This window comes from Plecotus auritus (assembly GCF_963455305.1).
Source record: "Plecotus auritus genome assembly, chromosome: 2".
NCBI classification, from domain to species: Eukaryota; Metazoa; Chordata; class Mammalia; order Chiroptera; family Vespertilionidae; genus Plecotus; species Plecotus auritus.
In genome coordinates this window covers 7,482,282-7,504,092 of record NC_137771.1, presented here as the reverse complement: position 1 = coordinate 7,504,092, position 21,811 = coordinate 7,482,282, and the positions used below count along the sequence as shown (strand labels likewise).

Here is a 21,811-nt window from a genome sequence, read left to right as displayed (position 1 = left end):
ATGAAGGTACTAAGAAAAAAGAAAATTATAGACCCCCCTCATTTAATTTTTTTATTTTAAAAAAATTTATATTTTTATTGATTTCAGAGAGGAAGGGAGAGGGAGAGAGAGAAACATCAATGATGAGAGAGAATCATTGATGGCCTGCCTCCTGCATGCCCCACACTGGGAATCAAATATGCAACCCAGGCATGTGCCCTGACCAGGAATCGAACCATGACCTCCTGGTTCACAGGTTGGTGCTCAACCACTGACCCATATGGACTGGGTGACATCCCTCATTTTAAAGATGCAAAGACTCTTAACTATTAGCAAACAGAATAAGAAAATGTATCAATAGAATGACAAATGAACACATTATGACCCAGTGGGGTGTATTCCAGGGAGTAAGGGTGGTGTGGAATCAGGAAATTTATCAAAGTAATATTACACTGAAAAAATTAATGGAGAAAAACAATACAGTCGTAATAATAGATGTAACTCAGCAGCCATCCCTAACTTAAATTCCTATAAAGGGAAATATGGCCCAATGCTAGGGAAACTGAGACACCACTTGGTACCTGTCTGACGGGCTGGCGGACGCTGGGATAGGTGGCTCCCGCCTGCTGCGTTCCCACCGGCATTTGGGAAAGTGATCTTGCACGTCCCCTCTAACCCCTGGCCCCTGGGAATTGGCACGGAAATAAAATTAGTGCCTATGCACATTCAGGGGAGACTGTTTTTGGGGGGAAGTGGGTGGGGGTGGCCTGAAAGCCAAGGGAAGGCCCACAGGAAGGAATCGTTGCGTGATTACAGAACTTTTGCATCAATATTACGCAGCCTCAAAAAAAAAAAAACATTACGCAGCATCGAAGACAGGTACACCAACCTAAAGGTGACACTGAGAAGTTGCAAAAGGGTATGTAGGATTCCAACTTCGTAAAAGCAAATGCCGGAAAATTATGTGTGAACTAGAGGCCCGTTGCACGAAGAGATTCGTGCAATAGGCCTTCCTTCCCTTGGCTTCCAGCACTGGTTTTCCTCTGGCACCCGGGACCCAGACTCCGGAGTCTGCAGTCTTGTCTTCTCTGTGGCACTCCGCTCCTGTAGATCCTTGGCCCCCCGGCCCTCCCTCTCAGGGCAGGCCTCCTGCCCCGCCTGGCCACTCCGTGCCTGGAGCAGCTGGGCGGCCGCCATCTTTGACCTTCTAACTTGCATACTCACTCTGATTGGCTGTGGGTGTAGTGGAGGTACGGTCAATTTACATGTTTATCTATTATTAGGTAAGATGTGTGTATCCGTGTACATGCCTGAATGTGAAGACTACGGGAGTGTAGTGAGCACACGGGCAAGGGGCAAGGCTATTAGTCTTGAGGGGGTGATAATGGGGGAGGGGGGTACAAAAAGGGGAAAATGCAGCAGTAACTGCCCTGAAGTATTCTAGTGGGCTCTCTCTCATTTGGGGGTTTTAGCCACACCTCCACAGTCTCCCCCACGTAGAAGGGGCATTTGGTTTAGATGCTGGGCTTTCGTTTGGAAAGTGTAGGGTTTGTTTGACATTGGGCTCTGACTGGCTCTTGCTGAGTTCTGGGGGATCAGTGGGTGGTGTGTTGGAATCGGCAAGGGGGCACATTCCTTGATTAAATCCAATTCTTTGTCTAATCCGTGCTGGACAAGGCTGCCTGGTCTCCTTGTAATTCACCACCCCCAACCTCAAATGGGCCCTCATGCTCCTGGTCCGCTAGCTCCCTTCCCAGTCCCGACTGACAGCCTTACATCCGCTCCCCTCTCCACATCCCCTCCCCCAGCCCTGCTCTGTCTGCTGATCTCCCAGGAAACAGAAGCGACCACATGAGAATCTCCTGCCGCTTCCACACCTGCCGCCGGCCTCCTCTCTCCTGTTACCGCCTTCCTTCATCGTGCCTTCTCCCCTGAAGTGCCGGCCATCTGTCCTTCCATGAACAGATCACTCAGAGTCAGTGTTGCCTCCGATTCCTCTTTTTCCCCGGAAACCACTGCCATCGCCTTTCACCCTCAGGAAGGTCTCCGGGACCTGCACGCTGTACACCCGATAGTAACTGCTGGTCTCATGTGACCCGACTTCTCGGCAGCACTTGCTAGTTAATCCAGCTCTCTCCAACCATCCTGGTCGGCTCCCAGGCCCCACACTCCCGGCTTCACACGCACGTCCCCCATGGTCCTGCTCGGTTCCCCTCACTGTTGCTCTCCATCTGCCTGACTCTAAACTTGGGGGACCCCTGGGGCTCAGCTCTGGGGCTGTTCTCCTCACTGCCCCACTGTCCTCTGGGCTTCCATCCAGGGTACTCTTGTCACTGGTGCACGGATGGCTCCCAACCGGCGCCTCCAGCCTGGACACAATCACCTGAATTCCAGACTCTCAGGCCACTGCCTTCCTGGCTTCTCCTGCGGGTAACCAGCAGGACCCCGAACTTAGCATGTGCTGAGGGAGCCCCGGATCTGCTCCCCCCGAGTTCCCCCTTCTCGCTAAGTGGCAACCTCCCGCTGTCAGGCCGAGCCCAGCAGCCTCGGCGTGGTGGGGTGAGGAGCAGCCAGCAGGACACCCCTGCCCCGGGCCTGGGGACGGAGTGTCCAGTGCGGCTCAGGGGCAGGATGGGCCCCAGTGATGCACTTCCACGGAGCAAAGGGAGAGGGGGCGGGAATGTGAGCGCTGTCACACGCGGGCATTTGTCACTGGTGATGGTTCTAGTGCAGGGGTGGGCAAACTTTTTGACTCGAGGGCCACAATGGGTTTTTAAACTGGACCGGAGGGCCGGAACAAAAGCACGGATGGAGTGTTTGTGTGAACTAATATAAATTCAAAGTAAAGGAGCGGAGGGGAGAGCAAGAGAACTGGATAGAACAGCCGGATCCGGCCCATGGGCCGTAGTTTGCCCAAGGCTGTTCTAGAACCCGCAACACCAAGAAACCAGGAGAAAACCACAGGTCTGGGAAGTCAACAAAGCATTTTATTCCACAGGAAGAACAAGTACGACCCCGACATGAGAAGCGAATGGAAGAGCCGGGACGGACTGGCGGCTGCGGTGGTGTTTACACACGGAACCGGGTGTCTGTTCTCGGGGTTGCCTCAACCAGCCACGACGGCATTTTGAGGCACAGATGCTACTTAAAAGCGAAGTGGCCCTGGAACCTTCTGAGCTGGAGGTGGGTACCACCCAGCAGCAAGACACTGGGGCTGGGAGGTTGCTGTCCCCTCTCCGCCAGGGTGGCCAGGCCCACGGGTGCCCTCTGGCTGGCCTCTCCATGGGCAGAGAAAGCAGCTGTGGTTGGGCAGCGGCCTGGGTTGGCCAGCTGGGCTGGGTCAGGGAGTTAGGAAGGCTTTGGATTTCTCCTTCCATTTCCTTCACTTTCCTCGGAGGGGAACCGTGACCCGAGGCAGCATGAGAAGCGGTGGGGATGGTCCTCCCCGGGCTTCGGGCATTGCTGGCTGAAGGCTTGTAGGAAACAGGTATCCACGGAGCCAGGGCCAGAGCTGCTTCCCCCAGAGCTTCCGATTCTTTCCTGGCAAACCAGAAACCTGTGCCTGGAGCCCCCGAGGCCTCCTCGCCACGCCTGGCATGCAGGCGGCGAGGGCAGGGCGCCCAGAGAGCTCTCGGCTGGTGCCCACCTGCCCCCACCCAGCCCCACCCCATTTGGTCTTTGGATCCCACTGGAACAGTCTCAGGCGCAAATGTCAGAGAGGAGTTGCGCAATCGGGGGAGATGGACAACTATTTCAAGGGCCGATTAAATTAGAAAGGAGGGTGGGGGGGCCTGGAGCCGGGAAGCACCGTCCTGCCGGAGGCCCTCGCCCGCCCGCCCGCCCGCCCGCCCGGCTTCCTGCCGTCAGAGCCCAGAATATCCCGTTGCTGTGGGCGGAAGGCAGACTCGTCCTCTTTAGTAACACTGCGCTCCTTACTGTGGCACAGAGATTCAAGGGACTTCATCCCAGAAGGTGACAGCGGCTTGCTGATGACAGCCCTTCTGAGGGCCTCACCTTGAAGAGGCGGCGGGGTGCGGGGAGGGAGGCCAGGCCCGCAGAGCACTGCGTGTGCGCTGACCGGCCCGACTGCCCGCCCGCAAAAGCAACCAACCACAGCCCTGCAGGACTGGGTTGCAGCTCTGTGGTCCCCGGAATCCGGGTTCAGTGACACCAGAGCTTGGAGTGCAAGGCCGCCCTTGCAGACACCCTGAGCCGAAGCACTTGCACACTATGCTGAAGGGCCTTCTTGCTTCTTTGAAAACATCCCCGCACCCCCACGGCCCACACCCGGGTGGGAGGGAGAGATCAGCGTCATTTGTGTCTTAGGACCTGGATCATGAGTTGGAAACCCCGAAGCCATCTCCACGACCACTGGCCCACCGAGTCGTTTCAGATCTCGGCTGCATGTGACACAGTGGCAGACACTGATTAGCTTTATGAAAGTAAAAATTTTAAATCACAAGGCTAGTCACTCACTCTACAGTGAGGTCCCCTCCAACCTGTCTCTTCTTCACAGAAAAGGGAAACAGAGGGAGGCCCAGAAAGGGAGGCACTTGCACGTCCTTGTGGCGTCTGAACCGAAAGCCAAGCACAGGAGAGGTTGGGCCCCATCTTGGTATGAAAAGCGGCCCCGTCTTTTAATGCTCACACTTCCTTCCCTTTCCTAAGACGCCCCTCTCGCTCGCCCCCACGTCCCCGTGACTGCGTCCGGCCCGCTGCATGGGGCCGTGGAGCTGGTGTCTGCGGCTTTATTCCGAGGCGTCCTCGGCCCTTCTCCGCTGCTGCCCAGGAGGAGAGAGCCTTACTGTGGGCCTCAGTAAATGTGTGGATTTTTGATTTGTTAAAACAAAGGTTTCTCCGGGACTTTTCCTTCTAAATCAAACGGACTCTCCGTACCCACCCAGGGGAAGCTTACGGTGCTCGTGAGGGCGAGTGCAGGAACAACACCCAATTTCCCTCAAAGCCTGGCTAAGCCAAGGAGATGGGCCAACAACTGCCTTTAAAATGGGGGAGAGAAATACACAAAGGATGGGTTCCTGGGCCACTCCCCGCCTCTGCGAGGGCCGGCTCTCCCAGCACCGCCCGCCCACCCCCCAGGCCCCTGCTCTGGGCACTTGCTGGTTTCCCGCCCTGAGACCTGACACGCTCCGGCTTTCGAGTGCCTTCCAGAGCATTCCATGAACCAGACGTGTGGAGTTAGTGCAACAGGAGATCCAATATAACTTTATATTACTTTACAGTCAATAAGCCTTTACACACATCACAGGCCCTGTTGGGAAATACGCCTACATATTTACAAACACACAGTTGTACATATATACATGGTAACAAAATACAGGGCAGTCCAAAAATTAGGTTCATTTCAGACACTGTTTAACGTTATTCAACCAATACCTTTAAAAAATTACTTCCCCATAATCTAAAGTAACCCCGGGCCCACAAATCAATGCGGTTGGTTTCCATTAGTATCCCCGTCAGCATTTGCTTCCTCTTGTTCCTTGAGATCGTCCCCCAAACCGTGCTGTGGCTTGGCCTCTACCTCAGGCTCCTGATTGGCAGGTGGGTCCGAGCCCCGCACAGCCGCCGCCTCAGGAGTCCAGCTCCAGCTGCTCCTGATTCTCACTGAGCCTCAGCATCAGCTGCTGCTCATAGTACAGGCTCTTCGCGTAGTTTATCTCCTGTGATAACTTGATAGCAAGGACCTCCGATTTCACGTGGACCTGCAGGACAGAACGGAGTGAGCACCTGCCCCGCCCAAGGCGGGGGACGGCCACAGGGGACACCAGGACGTGCACTTTTAAGAGACGGCCTCCAGGGCCCTACTCCCAGTTAATGCTGATTTCAGGTGGGGGGGGGGCGCGGGGGGCACAGAATCTGTGTCTTTAACAAGTTCTCCGGGTGACTGTGCAGCCAACCGCAGGTCACCTGAGGTCGGGGACTCCCTGTACGTGGGGACCAGTTTCAGCTCCCGCAGGCTGAGAGCACAAATAAGGAACTGCACCTTTGGGATTCAAATCCACATCCCGCCCACAAGGCCTCCAGGCCTTTCTTATCCAGAACGCGGAGGGCTCACTTGCCTTGAAAGGGGCAGCAATGTAGCCGGCCAGGCACTCCATCATGGAGAGGAACTTGTGGAAATAACTCATGCTTTTGGGTGTTAACTCTGTTAATCTACCAGCCCTGACTTAAGCCAATGACCCCAGGGGAGCCTGCACAAGCCAAACCAAACCCAAGTGCATTCCTGGGCAGGAGAAGGTCAAGGGAAAGAGGCCCCACAAGGCTGGTTGCTATTTCTGATCTGTAGAAAGACCCAGAGATAAGCAGGAGCATTTTAATGACGCATCCTTCCCACATGCGGGCTGGAGAATGCCAGCATTCCGGTGAGGAAGGAGCAGGACTAGCCCTGGGTTTCATGGAGACACCGAGTCGGAATACGGCCAGGACGGTGCTTCCTCCCACGTGCTCCTGCCGAGCCAGCTGTCCCTCCCAGCGAGATGGCCACGGGGTCTGGGGTCACGCAGCACCTGGTTTTGAACCCCAGCTCCCTACGGTGATGGTTATTAATAGCAGCGTTCTTTTTTGAAAGTCCTGCCTTAGCCATACCGTCCAGCCTTTCATACTTAAAAGTATAAATTTTATTTATGGAGCATTTACCCTGGGTAGAGGCCTCTGCTAGATATTGCTTCTTTGCACAGAAAAGTTAGTTTCTGATTGTTACACAGGAGCAACGAGAGAGGCCGGTGTGCTGACACCGTCCTGGATCCAGTGCGCCCAGAGTCACAGGGTGGGAAAAGCCCCGCCTCATGTTAGTGGGTCCCCGCTGCTGGCATCCACGGGCCCCGCGGCACAGGTGCTGGCACGTGCCGGGCGCCGGGAGGCAGCACCACCCTCACGAGCATGCGGCGAGCTCCGCTGTGTGGGACTGGGAGGCAGCACCCCTGGGTAACAGCCCAGCCTGGCCCTGAGAGAGCTCCCGGGAGGAGAGGGAGCAGGCAGGGTGCCCTTGGCCTCGCTGTCTCTCCCGCTCTGACCACGTGGTTCAGGAGGGTGGAGGGGTGGCCGGGCGCACTCACCATGGGCTTCTGCTGGGAAGGGCCGGGGATGGACACTCCGCTGCTCGTGTTCACCGCCTTCTTGGTCACCTGCACGTACACCTTCCCATGGTCTTTGGAGACGAGGCAGTGGTAGAGATCGTCGTACTTGACTTCCAGGAAAATGGCCTCCCGGTCTACGTAGTCCCCGCTCTTCAGGAAGTAGACGGCCTTGGAGGAGATGAGCACGCAGTAGCTGTCGATGTTCTCCACGGCGATGAAGCTGCCAAGCAGAAGGGACGTGAGCAAGGCACCCGGAGCTCTCTCCCTGTCGCTGAGCCAGGGGGGTGGGAAGGGGGACGATCTCAAGGAACAAGAGTTCAGGCTCCCTCCCTCCCCTCACCCCTCCCCGCAGGTGGCTCAATCGCTTTGAGCCTGTTTCCTCGTTTATGAATTAGGAACAAAAGCAAGGCTGGCATCGTGGCCCCTTCCACAGGGGCTCGACCAGCACCAGCACATGACGACGGCCAACGAGAACCACTTCCCCCTGAAAGTGACTGTGTGGGCGTCTCCAGGGAGACCTTTTAGGCAGCTTCAGGCGCGGAGAAGCTGTAACAATGCTTTGCTGGACCAGACAGAGGAAGAAAACAGAATGTGTGAGTGTGGACTGGAGCAGCTGAGGACGTTCTCAGCACAGGGGAGGCCACCAGCAGCCGGCAGACAGGCCGGGGATGGAGATGGATGGAGGAAGTGGAACCAAAAGGTCACCGAGGCCCCGCGTTTGCACTCTGACATCTACTTCCTTCCGGTCTCAGTTCTGAGAGGAGGCCGCGCAGCCTCTGCTCAGCACCTCCAGTGATGGCACCGGTGGGACCTCCACTCTGTTTTCAGAAACTCCGCAAGGTAGAAGGTGCTTTTGCTAGCCACGCTGCAATCCTGATTTTCCTCGCTTTCAGCCACTGCTTCTGAGGGCGTTCGGGCAGCTCAGAAAACATCTCCCTCCTCTCCCTCCCCGGGGCACCCGGATTAAGGGGAAGGTATGCACTGTAAGCCTCTGGGCTCAGCTCCCGCACGGAGAGCAGGGACCCTGGGTGAGCGCTGGGGCAGCTCTCTGGGCCTGGCATCTTGTGACAGCCTCCACAATGGGCGGCCACGCCAGGCTGGCAAAGGAGCGCAGCGGGCGGCAGCAGGAATACTTAGAGCCGACCGCAGGCTGGCTGTCAGGCTGTGGCCCCCTGGGCCTTGATGTCCTGAGAGGAATTTGCAAACTGTTGCTCAGAGCCCAGGCTCCCCCTGGAGCTGCTGGAGGACCAGGGTCCCAGGACGGCTTTGTCGCAACATCAGGGAAGGAGGCCTGCCTGCTGGTGACAGGAGGCTTTTCTCTCAGTCCCGGCATGTGCCAGGCACTTCCCCCGGGGGGTTGAAGCTCCCAGCCTCACGCTGCATTCAGAACACACGGTCCCCAGCCACATCCATCCTCCCCTCTCAGCCCACATCCATCCTCTCAGCCATCTCCATCCTCCCTCTCAGCCCACATCCATCCTCCCCTCTCAGCCCACCTCCATCCTCCCCTTTCAGCCACCTCCATCCTCCCCTCAGCCACCTCCATCCTCCCCTTTCAGCCACCTCCATCCTCCCTCTCAGCCCACCTCCATCCTCCCCTCTCAGCCACCTCCATCCTCCCCTCAGCCATCTCCATCCTCCCCTTTCAGCCCACCTCCATCCTCCCCTTTCAGCCCACCTCCATCCTCCCTCTCAGCCACCTCCATCCTCCCTCTCAGCCACCTCCATCCTCCCCTTTCAGCCCACATCCATCCTCTCAGCCCACCTCCATCCTCCCCTCTCAGCCCACCTCCATCCTCCCCTTTCAGCCACCTCCATCCTCCCCTTTCAGCCACCTCCATCCTCCCCTTTCAGCCATCTCCATCCTCCCTCTCAGCCCACATCCATCCTCCCTCTCAGCCCACCTCCATCCTCCCCTTTCAGCCACCTCCATCCTCCCTCTCAGCCCACATCCATCCTCCCCTCTCAGCCCACATCCATCCTCCCCTCTTAGCCACCTCCATCCTCCCCTTTCAGCCCATCTCCATACTCCCTCTCAGCCCACATCCATCCTCCCCTCTCAGCCCACCTCCATCCTCCCCTTTCAGCCACCTCCATCCTCCCCTCTTAGCCCACCTCCATCCTCCCCTTTCAGCCACCTCCATCCTCCCTCTCAGCCCACCTCCATCCTCCCCTTTCAGCCACCTCCATCCTCCCCTTTCAGCCACCTCCATGTTCCTCCCTTAACCCACCTCCATCCTCCCTTAGCCCACATCCATCCTCCCTTTCAGCCACCTCCATCCTCCCCTCTCAGCTTACATCCATCCTCTCAGCCATCTCCATCCTCCCCTCTCAGCCCACATCCATCCTCCCCTCTCAGCCACCTCCATCCTCCTCTCAGCCATCTCCATCCTCCCTCTCAGCCCACCTCCATCCTCCCCTGAGCCATCTCCATCCTCCCTCTCAGCCATCTCCATCCTCCCCTTTCAGCCCACATCCATCCTCCCCTCTCAGCCCATCTCCATCCTCCCCTGAGCCATCTCCATCCTCCCTCTCAGCCACCTCCATCCTCCCCTGAGCCATCTCCATCCTCCCTCTCAGCCCACCTCCATCCTCCCCTCTCAGCCATCTCCATCCTCCCCTCTCAGCCATCTCCATCCTCCCCTCACAGCCATCTCCATCCTCCCCTCAGCCATCTCCATCCTCCCCTCTCAGCCATCTCCATCCTCCCCTCACAGCCATCTCCATCCTCCCCTCAGCCATCTCCATCCTCCTCTCAGCCATCTCCATCCTCCCCTCTCAGCTATCTCCATCCTCCCCTCTCAGCCCACCTCCATCCTCCCCTCTCAGCCATCTCCATCCTCCCCTCTCAGCCCACCTTCATCCTCCTCTCAGCACACCTCCATCCTCCTCTTAGCCACCTCCCTCCTCCATCCTGAAGTCTCAGAAGTCCCAATCTTGCGCGCAGCCTCTCGGAGTTTCCCCATGAAGCACTCCAACCCCACCCCACTTTTGAACACCTAACTGCTCACCTTCTAAAGCACTGCCAGACACTCACGTGTCCTGTCTGTTTCCTGGACAGGACTCAGCGCTGACTATGCTGATGGAGCAGTGGGTCCACATCCCCTCTCTGTCCCCACCACTGAGTACTCGCTCAGCAAGGATCTCCTGCTTCCAGTCGCCATTTAATCACGGCCTCACATGACAAAACTGGAGTTTATTGTTCTATTCTAACTGGTGCCAATGCCAAGAATGCAGACTTGTGAAGTCTCAATGCCAGCAGCTTTGGGGTTCAGGCCGCTCAGCACATAATCCCCACCTCCTGGGCCCTGCCAGTCTTGGGACACAGCTTGACCACTTGATGGAACCACATGGGATCTACATAGCTGGTCCAGGGGGAAGGAAAGGGACAGAGAGACAGACAGAGAGCAGGAAACACTGCTTCCCGACTGAGGGGAAGCACCACAGGGCCAGTCAGGCCTTGCTGGGAAATCAGGTACAGATGGAACACAGCCATGACTTCTGAGTGCCAGTGAGCCAGCAGGTGGCTGCTGAGGCTGTACTGGGCTCTCGAAGGAAACCCCCAAAGTTGGCCAGTGCAGTTGGGATGAGAGCAGGAATGTGCACTAAAAACCCAACCGAGATGATTTCTGTTCTGGGCCCCTCTGTGCCCTCACCCCTGCCCCCATGCTCACCCCAGCTGGCAGCCCCTGCGGCTGACCTTTGTGCACAGCACAGCCCTGGAAAGGGCCGGCCTCCCTTCCACACCTGCCGAGTGGCTGGCATTATTAGCGCACTTCCCACGGGACCTTTCATAGGCTTTAAAATAGACTCCTTTTCAAGATGCCACAGATGGCACAAGTCCGGGTCAGGCCAGAACCCCGGGGCGCAGGGCGGCCCTGAGCTGGGAGGCCATGCTGGGTGGCACCTCCCGTGGTGCACACTCAAGGCAGCGGAAGGAAACCCCGCGGGCTGGGATACGCCAGGCCAGCTGCCTTCTCTGCGGTCCAGTTTCTTCATCTGACAGAGGTGATACTACCTGCCAGCTTTCAGCACTAACTTAGTGAAGTCAAAAGAATTCAAGGCCATACAGAACGGGGAGGGGACGGGAGCAGGAAAGGGCACAGAGCTCGACTCTGGGAGTCCAGGGGCCCATTCGCAGGAAGGGAGGCAGTGAGCCACAGCTGGCAGCTGGAGCACAGGATCCCCACCCCGGTCGGCACAGGATCCCCACCATGGTCGGCATAGGATCCCCACCACGGTCGGCACAGGATCCCCACCACGGTCGGCACAGGATCCCCACCACGGTTAGCACAGGAAGCCAGAGATGGACCTGGCAAACCAGTCTCTGTTTTCCTCCTGCCGCTTCCTCGGCAGCCGCCCCCCCCCCCCCCCCCCCCACACGCTTGCGTGCGCATGCGCAAATGCACACACACGTACACACATACATGCGTGCACACACACACTATTTTAAATTACAAAATCTGGAAACCACATGAAGAATAATTGAAACTGAGCTCAAGATGAGGGCTTCTCTCTTGTCATGGAGACCGACCCCAAACTCGTCACTGCCAGAAAGGAGCCAAAGTCGGGGTGTAAGAGAAGCCGGGCCCAGCAGTGCTCCGGGCAGGCTCCGCTGCCAGCACCCTCCCTTCCTGGCCATCCACCCGCGGAGGGAGGCCTGCCTCCACAGGCTCCACTGGAGGGGCTCAGGGCCCGCCCAGGGAGCAGCCGTGGCTACCGCTGTGTGCCTGCTGAGTCAGACACCGGCTCCCTGCTGTCCCCCATGTAACCGCGCTCCTTCACGCAGGGCTGCTCCGGCCCACGAAGGCGTGGCGCTGGGACACATCGAGGCTGACACAGAGAACGACAGCCACCGGGTCTCCGGTGGTCCTGAGTGCATCCTGCTAGTCTCTGACCTGCTGGGGACCCCGAGGGACGGGGAATAAAAGCAAGTGGCAGAAACAGAGCTCGGGACCAGGTCATCCCCCAGACACGAGCACCGGGAGCCACCGGGTTCTGGAACTGTCTCAGGTTGCTGTAGGTACTACAACTGATCCCACACAAAGCAGGGTTTTTAGACTTTGGTTCAAAGTTTTACTTTAACTCTCCGGTACGGAGAGAAAGAGGCACGCTGACTTGGGACAGTGTCAGAAAGTTTCTTCAGAGAGAAAGGAAGGCTGGGAGCTCGGGCACCCGGACAACACCCCAGACCACGACCGCCTCGGGGCTTTCTCAGCGGCACCGGTGGCATCACCCACACCAGCCCGGACTCGCACCCGGTGGCAGGTGGAACCCCTTCTCCAGGCCACATGGGCAACGGGACCTTCTCCCTTCTCTCTGCAGCACATCTCTCCTCAGCCTGCGGGACCAGGATGGCCCACAGCCTTCCCCAGCCTTCCAGGCTGAATTAACCACTTCCCGGTGGCCCGTAACACATGGCTCACGCTTCTATTTTAAAAGCAATCGTGTTACAGGTAGTTGGGGATACTGTCTGTTACCCCTGCTAGACTGTAAACGTGTCAAGGAAACAGCCAGTTCCTTACTCATCCTTGCACAGTAGGATTCAGTAAATGTACGTGCTCGGTAGTGTCAGAAAATGACGATGAAATGACATCGTAAGGTCATGCGCCACTTCGCATGCTGGCTGCAGTCTACCCTGTAGTAAAGGTAAAGCACCCCCTCAGAACTCCCGAGTTTACGCATTAAAGACTTAGCAAGTCCTTAACCTTGGTCAGGACAGTTGGAAAAGCCGCCACGTGAAAGTTTTAATTCAGTGGCATCTCAAAGCATGTCCTAGGTGTCAATGGTTATGACAGATTATTTCCTGGTTTAGAAAAGGCAGCCATGAACGCTATCCCTTCCTCACAAGGACCTGTCTTGTTTTTACTATGAGCTTTGTATTTGTTATTACGTGCTATTAGAATCAACACTATGACCTGTGCTCACACAAATCTTCCTGCTTGCTCTCTCTCTCTCTGCAATGCCTCAAGAAGGACAGGCAAGACACAAATACCATAAACATTACATTTACAAAGGGGGCGAGGAGGGAGAAGTTTACTCTGGGTTTTATTTCTTCCTGTGCTCTCTGAACTTGCTAACCATGCATGAGTTTATTTCATCAAAAAGAGAAAGGACTTAGCTCATTGGTGGGTCTATAGGCTATGTTTATTTTTTATATTTTTCTGTACGTAACTTGGTCTGCGATGAAGGATTAGAAATAAAATAGCTACTTTTATTTATTTATTTTTTAAAAGAAAATGAGGTTCTGGCTACAGATAGACACCAGTCATAAGGAAAAATCAGTTTAATCAGATAGGACAAATTTTACTTTGACATCAGCTTAAGCCAGAGGGATCCTATTTCAAAACCCAAATTGAGAAAAAATGGGAAGCAATGGTAATTCTGCAACATCCCAGAGAAATATTCGATTCATTCTAAACTAAAGCCTCCGCAGCTGGCCAGACCTTCAGTCGCATGTCAGTAACTATCTTTTTAATACTAATTAATTAAATAACATGAAAAAAATGGGATGAAACTTGATCGGGGAGCACAAAGTTGAAGTAACCATGGCACTGGGACTTTGTGGGGTTTTCGCTGCATCAGGAAGTAATTACACAATATTTTCCAGAAGTGAAACAGTGAGTCTAACTGGAAAAAAATGTGGAAACATTTAGTTAGAACAGTAGAGCAAGGTATTAAAGATCCTTTTAAGGGGTTAACTCTGAAGGAAAATATGCAAATAATTAGGTCTGTAAACATGTTCCTAATTACAATTCTAGGATAAAAGTCAGAGGTATAATTGGCACTCGTGTGCTTTTCCTGAAAACCCCTTTCTTGCAAAGTGATGATTCTAATGCTCATGTCGCCGTGAGGACCCTGCCTGGCAGCTGAAGACACATCAGAGGAACCCCGCTGAGTCCCTGGCGACTCCTCGCACACTGAGCAAGGCCGTGGGCACCTGCCTCCTTCCACACTCGCCGGCGCGATTTACCCCACATGCGTGGAGACACATGGTTTTCATCTTTAGTCAAACTTCATTCATGCCAATCTCTTCCCACAGTTCACATGAATTTCAAGAGTTTCAGGAAATCTATTTTACCACCTCCACTCGGATTCCCGTTTTCAGTTTGCCACGGCTGTTCTCAGGGGGTGCGGCTCACTTTCTCCCTGAGCTTCTGGCACATGTCATTCTACCGAAAATGAATTTCGCAAGGACTAGAGATGGAATTAAATGCACAATGTACAGTAATTTATCATCTCAACCTTTGATACCGCTCCAAAGGAAAAGTGAACATTAATATACTGTTAAACTGCAGCTACACAAACATTTCCTGAGGGCCCATGACGTGTCAGGCACTGTTCTAGGTGCTGAGGGCTCTTCTGAGAATGGGGCAGACACAGCTCCCTGCCCTCCTGGGCTCACCATTCTAGCAGACTCTGCCCTTGCCAGGCTGCACCTGAAGGATGATTTCTGGGCCTTCTATCCAAAGGCCAAAAGTCCCACCAGAAAAGTGGCATAGCCCGGCAGGCGTGGCTCAGTGGTTGAGCGTTGACCTATGAACCAGGAAATCATGGTTCGATTCCTGATCAGGGCACAATGCCTGGGTTGAGGGCTTGATCCCTAGTATGGGGCGTGCAGGAGGCAGTTGATCAATGATTAATGTTTCTCTCTCTCTCTCTCTCTCTCCCTTCCTCTCTGAAATCAATAAAAATATATATATTTTAAAAAGTGGCATAAAGAGCAGACGCATCACCAAATCCTCACCACAAGGAAGCAGGAATATATAGTCATCCCTGGAGTGAGACCCCATTAGGATTCTGGATACTGGAGTGATGGCCAGGGCTGAGGCTGGACTAGAAGAACAGAACGTACAAATGACACCTGCCATGGACTGAATTAAGTCCCCCTTCAATTCCTATGTTGAAGCCCTCACCCCAATGTGACTGTTTGGAGTATGAAAGTAATTAAGGTCAAATGAGGTCATAAGGTGAGGCCCTGATCCTACAGGATTAGTGTTCTTATGAAAGACACAGACAGAGATCTCACTCTCTTCCCTGTGCCATGTGAGGATACGGCAAGAAGGTGGCCACCTGCATGCCAAGATGAGAGCCTTCACCAGTAACTAAATCGGGCATCACCTTGACCTTGGACTTCCCAACCTCCAAAAGTATAAGAAAATAAATTTTGTTGTTTAAGCCACTCTGTCCATGGTGTTTTGTTACAGCAGCCGAAACTGACTGAGACAATGTAATGCACCTCCATCAAGAGACCTTCCAGGAACACTGCAGAGGGTGCGGGTTACACCAAACACATCCAGGGAGGCGCCATCCTATCCAGCAGGCAGCAAATGGATTCTGGATCTGCCTACTGATGCCCCCACTCAAATGCTGCTACAGAAATACTAGATAGGGTTAGTTTACCACTGTCTCTACCAATGACACAGAAGGTTATCCTGAGAGTTAGCCTCTACTTCGGACACTCCTCCACCAACCGAAAACAGCCACAGCCCTCAGAAACTTCCCTCGTTTGCTTTATCTTAAAGTGATACATAAGCATTGAAAGAAATTAAACTAGTGCTGGCCAGGGGTGGGGGTGGGGTCAGCTGTTTGGAGTGTCATCCCGTACACCAAAAAGGCTGTGGTCTATTCCCGGTCAGGGCACATACCTAGGTTGTGGGTTTGATCCCCAATTGGGGCACTTATATGAGGCAACTGACCAATATTTCTCTCTTTCTCAAATAAATACTAGTAAACATATCCCTGGGTAAGAATAAAAAATAAATAAAAGAAATTAAACTAGCATTTTGCTACTCATCAGGCATAAACTAACTGCTTTCTCTGGGCTGGTGGTTCTAACACTTACTTAGGCTAGCGAGCATTTTATATGAAAAGTCTCCGGAGAATACCCTAAAATAGTGATATACTGAATTCTATCCTATCAACTTGGGATAATTTCACTAGTTTAAAATACTACAAGATCACAGGAATATAAGAGTAACAGAACAATTGTAAGAAAATTGCATTCCCCATATTTTCAGCTACTAGTTATTACTGGTTTATCTGCCTTGTTTCACTAGCTTTCAGCAGCAAACACTAGAACACTAAAGTTTAAGACAGTTTTACAGGGGGAAAAAACCTTAAAATTGAGAGTATTTTATTATCGTCTCTCTTTGATCTAGAAAGAAACTGCCACTTTCTAGAAATAAAACATGAAGGCCCCATTCTGAAACTCAGTTTGAGAAGCACAGCTTGAAGTAAAAGGCTGTTTTCAAGCGGCTTATCTGAACCTCTAAAACATCTGGGCCCCGGAATCGGTGACCAGGTCCAAGGTCTAAGAGGCATGATGATACTCGGGTCAGATGGGAACTTCTCAGACTCAGAGACAGAAAAGACAACTCGGCGAAGCGACACGCCGGCTCCCCACTTACAACTCGTCCTGTATGTTGTCCGTCAGCCTGAAGAGCTGCTCCTGCCCTTCGGCCTGGCTCTCCGAGTAGCGGGGGAGCAGCCCCTGGGGCCCCGTGCAGCACCGCGGCTTCCGCACCCTCTGCGCCTGCGTCCTACATGGGGAGATGGACCAAAAGCAGAGGTTAGGTGTCAAAATGATTTCCCAGCTTCATCTGAGACAAACCCACCACTTACTACAACACACACTCTACATTTAGTGACTGGAACTGAATCACCATGTTCGCTGTGATGCACAAAAGACACCAACTTTGAATTAGAACCTTGCCTTCGCCATCTCCTGGCGATGTGAAAATGGACAAGTCGGTTAACTTCTTTAACCCTCGGTTCCAGTTTTCTCTGTAAAATGGATGCTGACACCTGCCTCGTAGGACTGCTGTGACGATCAAATAAAATAATGCCCACAAGCCCGTGCCTGACAGAATGTGGCTGTCCACCAGCCGTGGCCGTGCCTGCTGTGGTCATCACTACTGGACTTCCACCCGGGCACCTCTAGACTTGCAGGGGTCGGGGAAGGAGAGTGAGGGACAGTGGGCATTTAAAAGCACGTGCCCAGCTGCTGGATTTCTTCTATGATGAGCTCAGCTGCTGGGGACAGGCTGAGGGGCCCAGGAATCACGTAGGGGAAGAAAGCTCTGTGGACAGGCCCCAGGCCACAGCCTGTGTCCTGCAGTGGCTCTCACTCAGGCCACTCAGCTGTCGGCTGCCCAAAGGAATCTGCTTTGCTATGGCTTTCGGGGCAGTGATGTTGTCTTTGTCCACAAACCGCATACAGGATAACTGATAAGTGCTTTTTGGTGTTTTCCTAGGAACAGGAGTCCGTGTTTGTCTTGGAAAGGCTGTGCATATTTCAGATGACTGATAAGAGTGTGCCGGGTCTGTCCACGGCCTTGTACTTGCTGTACTTTTCATTACTTGTTCCTGGATTCCACCAAAGCACAACACCCCTCTAGACACATCGAGAAGAGGCACAGGCTTGCACCCCCAGTTGGCGCTTCAGAACCAGGTCCTTGCAAGGGCGACGAGTGCCCCGGGGGGCCAACTGGGGTCATGCTATGGGCAGAGAGAGTCAGCAAGCTGCCACAGGCCATGCAATGGGCTGGCTGCAAACCTGGGGCAAGTGCAAATCCTCCTGGACAGGCCTGCACTCCACTCCGCTCACCAGACCAGGCTGTCCGAAGGCCACACCTGGGGGGTGTCTGTTTTGCTCTGTGCTGGAAAGCCAGAAATCCAGCGAGGACTTTTTAAAAGCTCACTAATCAGAGTGCCCTAAGAACTACTAGTTGTGCTCTTCCAGGTTGATGTAAAGAGACGGTAAAGAAGTCCCACAGCCTGGGCTAAAGGAATGGGTAAAAGGTAATTTTATTTATATTACACACTCCCAACTCCCACTAGGCATAGTCTCAATGTCTTCTTCTTCAAGACTCAGTTGTCCTGTTGGCTGGTTAGATCCCAACTAGTGACTGAAGGGTGGAGGGCGGCGGAGAGGCTGCTGCGGACCCATCGGCGGAGAGGTGGGCAACTGCTGGTGAGGACGCAGCCACCAGGGTGTGGAAGGAAACAGAGGGAGGGAGCGAGGTGGGCTTTCCTGGCAGCAGAGCCCCGTTCTAGTCCCCACCTAGTGAAACACCCACCGCCACTCCCAACACTGCCAAGTGTCTGTTCCCCACAGGGTCCTACCATTCCGTCCCCAGGAAGCTCCTGGAAGAGGTCTGGCTATGGTGGCAGAAGCTCAGAGGCCCCTCCAAGAGAGATGTGACAGGGCCTGTTCCTCACCACCTCTCAGCATTTTCCCCAACCCATCCATCGGGAGCTCTACAGGCTCGATGTCCATCTACATCCCCAAGCCAACATCCCTCCATCTCTGTCACAACTGACGATGACCTCTGGATCAGTAATGGGTTATTACAATAACCTTACACCTTATTCTATTGCCACCCGGCCCACTCTCCTCATAGGGATGGGACTGACCCTTTCAGAATACAATTAGTCACGTGCTCAAAACACATTTGCTTCACATCTCACTTATTTGCTCCCTGCGTGGCACCCCACCTGGAATGTAAGTGCCATGAGAAGAGGGATTTGGTCTCGTTCCTGCCAGCCCGGGAACTAGAACAGTGCCCGATTCACGGGGGAGAAGCAATGCACCTTAGATGAGTAAATAAATGAATGTGTGTGGGGGTGGGGGCAGGGATAGGGGCCACTGTGACTACTGAGCTAAGAAAGGAAAGGTCACACGCAAATTGGTAGAGAGCTAGAAGGTTGGAGTCTGGCCTGGAGAGTCAACAAAGTCAAGTCAAAATGAAAACCAGCTAGAATCCCAACTCCTGATAAAAAGGGCCGGGGTGGGTCTGTCCCGTTCACTGGTCTTCAAAGCAGAGGAGAAGCCTGGGGGTAAAGTCATGAAGCTATGCCTCCGCTGACACATGCACTTCCCCCGCAAGAAACCATCTTCCACTGAAGTGGGAAAAACAGGCCCCCAAGGAGAGGAAACTTACTTCGAGCCCTAACCTCCTCTGATGGGACCCGGGAGCCAGAGAGGCCAAGGAAAGGCGCTGGGCCCTGCACCCGAGCCCTTGGAGCCCACATCGTGCACAGCCTTGGACAATGGGCGATGCAAGTAAGCGTGCCTCTCATCACCACATGACCACCAGCTTTCTGCTGCACGAATGGGTATAAAATGGCACCTTATTGTCCTCTCATTCCCACCCTCTCTGCTCTACCTAAAGGGTAATGGTGTCCAATAAACAAGCGGAGTGGCTAGCGACTGCCCATGGGCACCAGAACTGAAAGATCCCTGCCAAGTTTTCAGGCCCACCACTCAAGGACCACCCCCCAACACCCCCCCCCCCCCCGAGCCTCCCCTGCTGGCCTGCTCCTTTCCTCACCCTCACCCCTACTGTCCAGACTGGCTGCTTCCAGGGCAGGTCTGGCACTACATCCTGCGGATAACAGATCATTAAACAAGAGGTGGCAACACTCCACCCACTCACCTCTCGGCAGCTGACAGCATCTCTTGCTAACTAACCTGGACATAAAAGGTAGTTTACAACACGAGTCTGCCTAGTCAGTGCAGATGCAGCAACTCTGACTCCACAGACCTTTGTTTAGCCAGAGGTCTGTGGTGTACTTAATTGCTGCCAGCTGGGGGCTGCTCGGCCATTTTAAGCCCCCGGCGGCTGCGGTTTACAAATTTCACAGTGTATAGAAAGAAGCAGGCCTTCCAGTCAACCAGCTAATCCAAAATGTCAGCACCAAACCAAGCCGGGCTTTGAACTCCATGAACACGTCAGGGAGTCGGCTGTGCAGCACGGACGGGTCTCCCCGGGGAAGGGCTGCTGATACAGTGGCTGATACACTGCAGATATCCGCCGGCGAGAGAGATCAATGCCCAAGCCTGCGCCTGGCCACTGCTCTCTGACACACACTGGAGGCCGCAGCCGAGGATCAGAGCAATGAAAACAGTCCTGTCATTCTCCTTAGGCAACAACAAACCCAAACAAGGTGACACAGGAAGACCTAACCAGTTCCACTTGGCTGATCTCGCCTTTCAGCCGAGGGTCAATAGTTGGCCAGCCATTATTTGTTCTTCGCTTACACGATGAGTAACTATGTCATAGTTCTATTAGTTGAAGACAGATGTTGTACACACACACACACATACCCCTGTACAGCTTAAGCTATCAGTAGGTTGAGAAATCTGTCATGACCAATGTCTATCAACCCAGTGAGCTTTAAAAACAATCGCAAAGGAGGAGAAAGTGTGTGTCAAACAGGGGACTTCCCCGCGCGACAGACTGTTTATTCTGCTGACGATGCCATCTTCCTCAGGAGCCCTGCGTACTGACCCCACAGAGGGATGGATTGTGCCTGCATCTACTTCACATGTGTGTCCAAGACTTTTGCTGTAATTAAATCTCTTACTGATACATCTATATCTATATCTATATCTATATCTATATCTATATCTATATCTATATCTATATCTATACCTATCTATCATCTATCTATCTATCTATCTATCTATCTATCTATCTATCTATCCATCCATCCATCCATCCATCTGATGGCACAAACAAGTAGGCTGCGAACAGCAGGTCACCCCAGACCATCTCTTCAGATATGGCTAATGGCTAACAGTTCTGAGACACCAAGATTCTCAACTGAACAGTTCAATCAAGCGTTTGTCAGTCTCTAAAGGAACTCAATAGTCTAAACCAGCTGTGGGCAAACTACGGCCCACGGGCCGGATCCGGCCCGCAGAGCCGAAAGAGCGGAGGGTTCTCTTGCTCTCCCCTCCGCTCCTTTACTTTGAATTTATATTAGTTCACACAAACACTCCATCCATGCTTTTGTTTCGGCCCTCTGGTCCAGTTTAAGAACCCATTGTGGCCCTCGAGTCAAAAAGTTTGCCCACCCCTGGACAGTACTCGGCACGGAGTGCGGTGGTTAAGCTTCCCCTGGTAGCCACAGCCGGCCAGCGGACAGTGGCTGGAAGGCGGAGAAGCCTGTGGGCCACCAGCTACCTCTGACCTCTGGCCTGCAGGCCCTCCGCCCTGCTGCAGCCCCTCCCTGGCGTAGGGGAAAAGCACCCCTTCTCCACACCGATGCCGCTCCTCTCAGCACAGGGCATCAATGACGGCTCTCCTGGAGGGGAAGCCTAGAGTTTGGCTTGGTTTCCATCGGAGCCCAGGACAAACAGAAACCCACTTTCTAGAACCTATCCAGGGATGGTACCGAACACGTAGGGTTAATAACTACTGAGCTCTGACTGTGGTCAATCTTGAACCAAGAAATCTACCCAATACCTAAGACAATATGGATTTTGAACACAAAGCCAGGCTGGGCAGAGGGGAACCCTGTGGCAGTCGAGATTGGCTCCTAAATGAAGCTACGGAGGACCCAAACCGAGCAGCCAGGAACAACCCTGCTCAGAGCCTGAGAATGGCTTGTGCCGCCTCTGCCCCAGCGCCCACCCCATGCATGAACTCTTCCTGAGCATCACACGCACAGGCCAGCGCCAGGCTCTCAGGAGACAGGCAGGAACCACGTTGCCAGGGGCCGTATGGAACCTAATGGAGGGGATGAACAGAAACAGGCAACAAGGGCTGAGAGGACAGGCTCCGGAGCCAGGCTGCCTGGGCTGAACCCCAGTCTCCCCATTTACAAACTGGGACCTACGGCAAGTTGTGTACCCTCCTGGACCTTGGCTTCCTCATCTATAAAATGGGGATAATAATGGGATTGTTGTGACCAAGTCAACACATGTATATGTTCATAACAAACAGGAC

At 53.9% G+C, this 21,811-nt stretch overlaps 1 protein-coding gene across 6 annotated transcripts in view; it reads right to left on the bottom strand.

Moving 5' to 3' along the window:
- Window positions 1-5,179: 5,179 nt before the first annotated feature.
- The window catches only part of VPS13D (vacuolar protein sorting 13 homolog D), a 227,983-nt gene continuing 211,351 nt past the window's right edge, over window positions 5,180-21,811 (bottom strand). For all 6 annotated transcript variants that reach the window (XM_080653615.1, XM_080653616.1, XM_080653617.1 and 3 more), the window contains 3 exons: window positions 16,484-16,615; window positions 7,053-7,293; window positions 5,180-5,699 (listed from right to left, as the gene is read on the bottom strand). In XM_080653615.1, coding sequence (XP_080509741.1) covers window positions 5,568-5,699; window positions 7,053-7,293; window positions 16,484-16,615 — 505 coding nt within the window. In that variant the 3' untranslated portion in view covers window positions 5,180-5,567. The remainder of the gene's footprint in view (window positions 5,700-7,052; window positions 7,294-16,483; window positions 16,616-21,811) is intronic.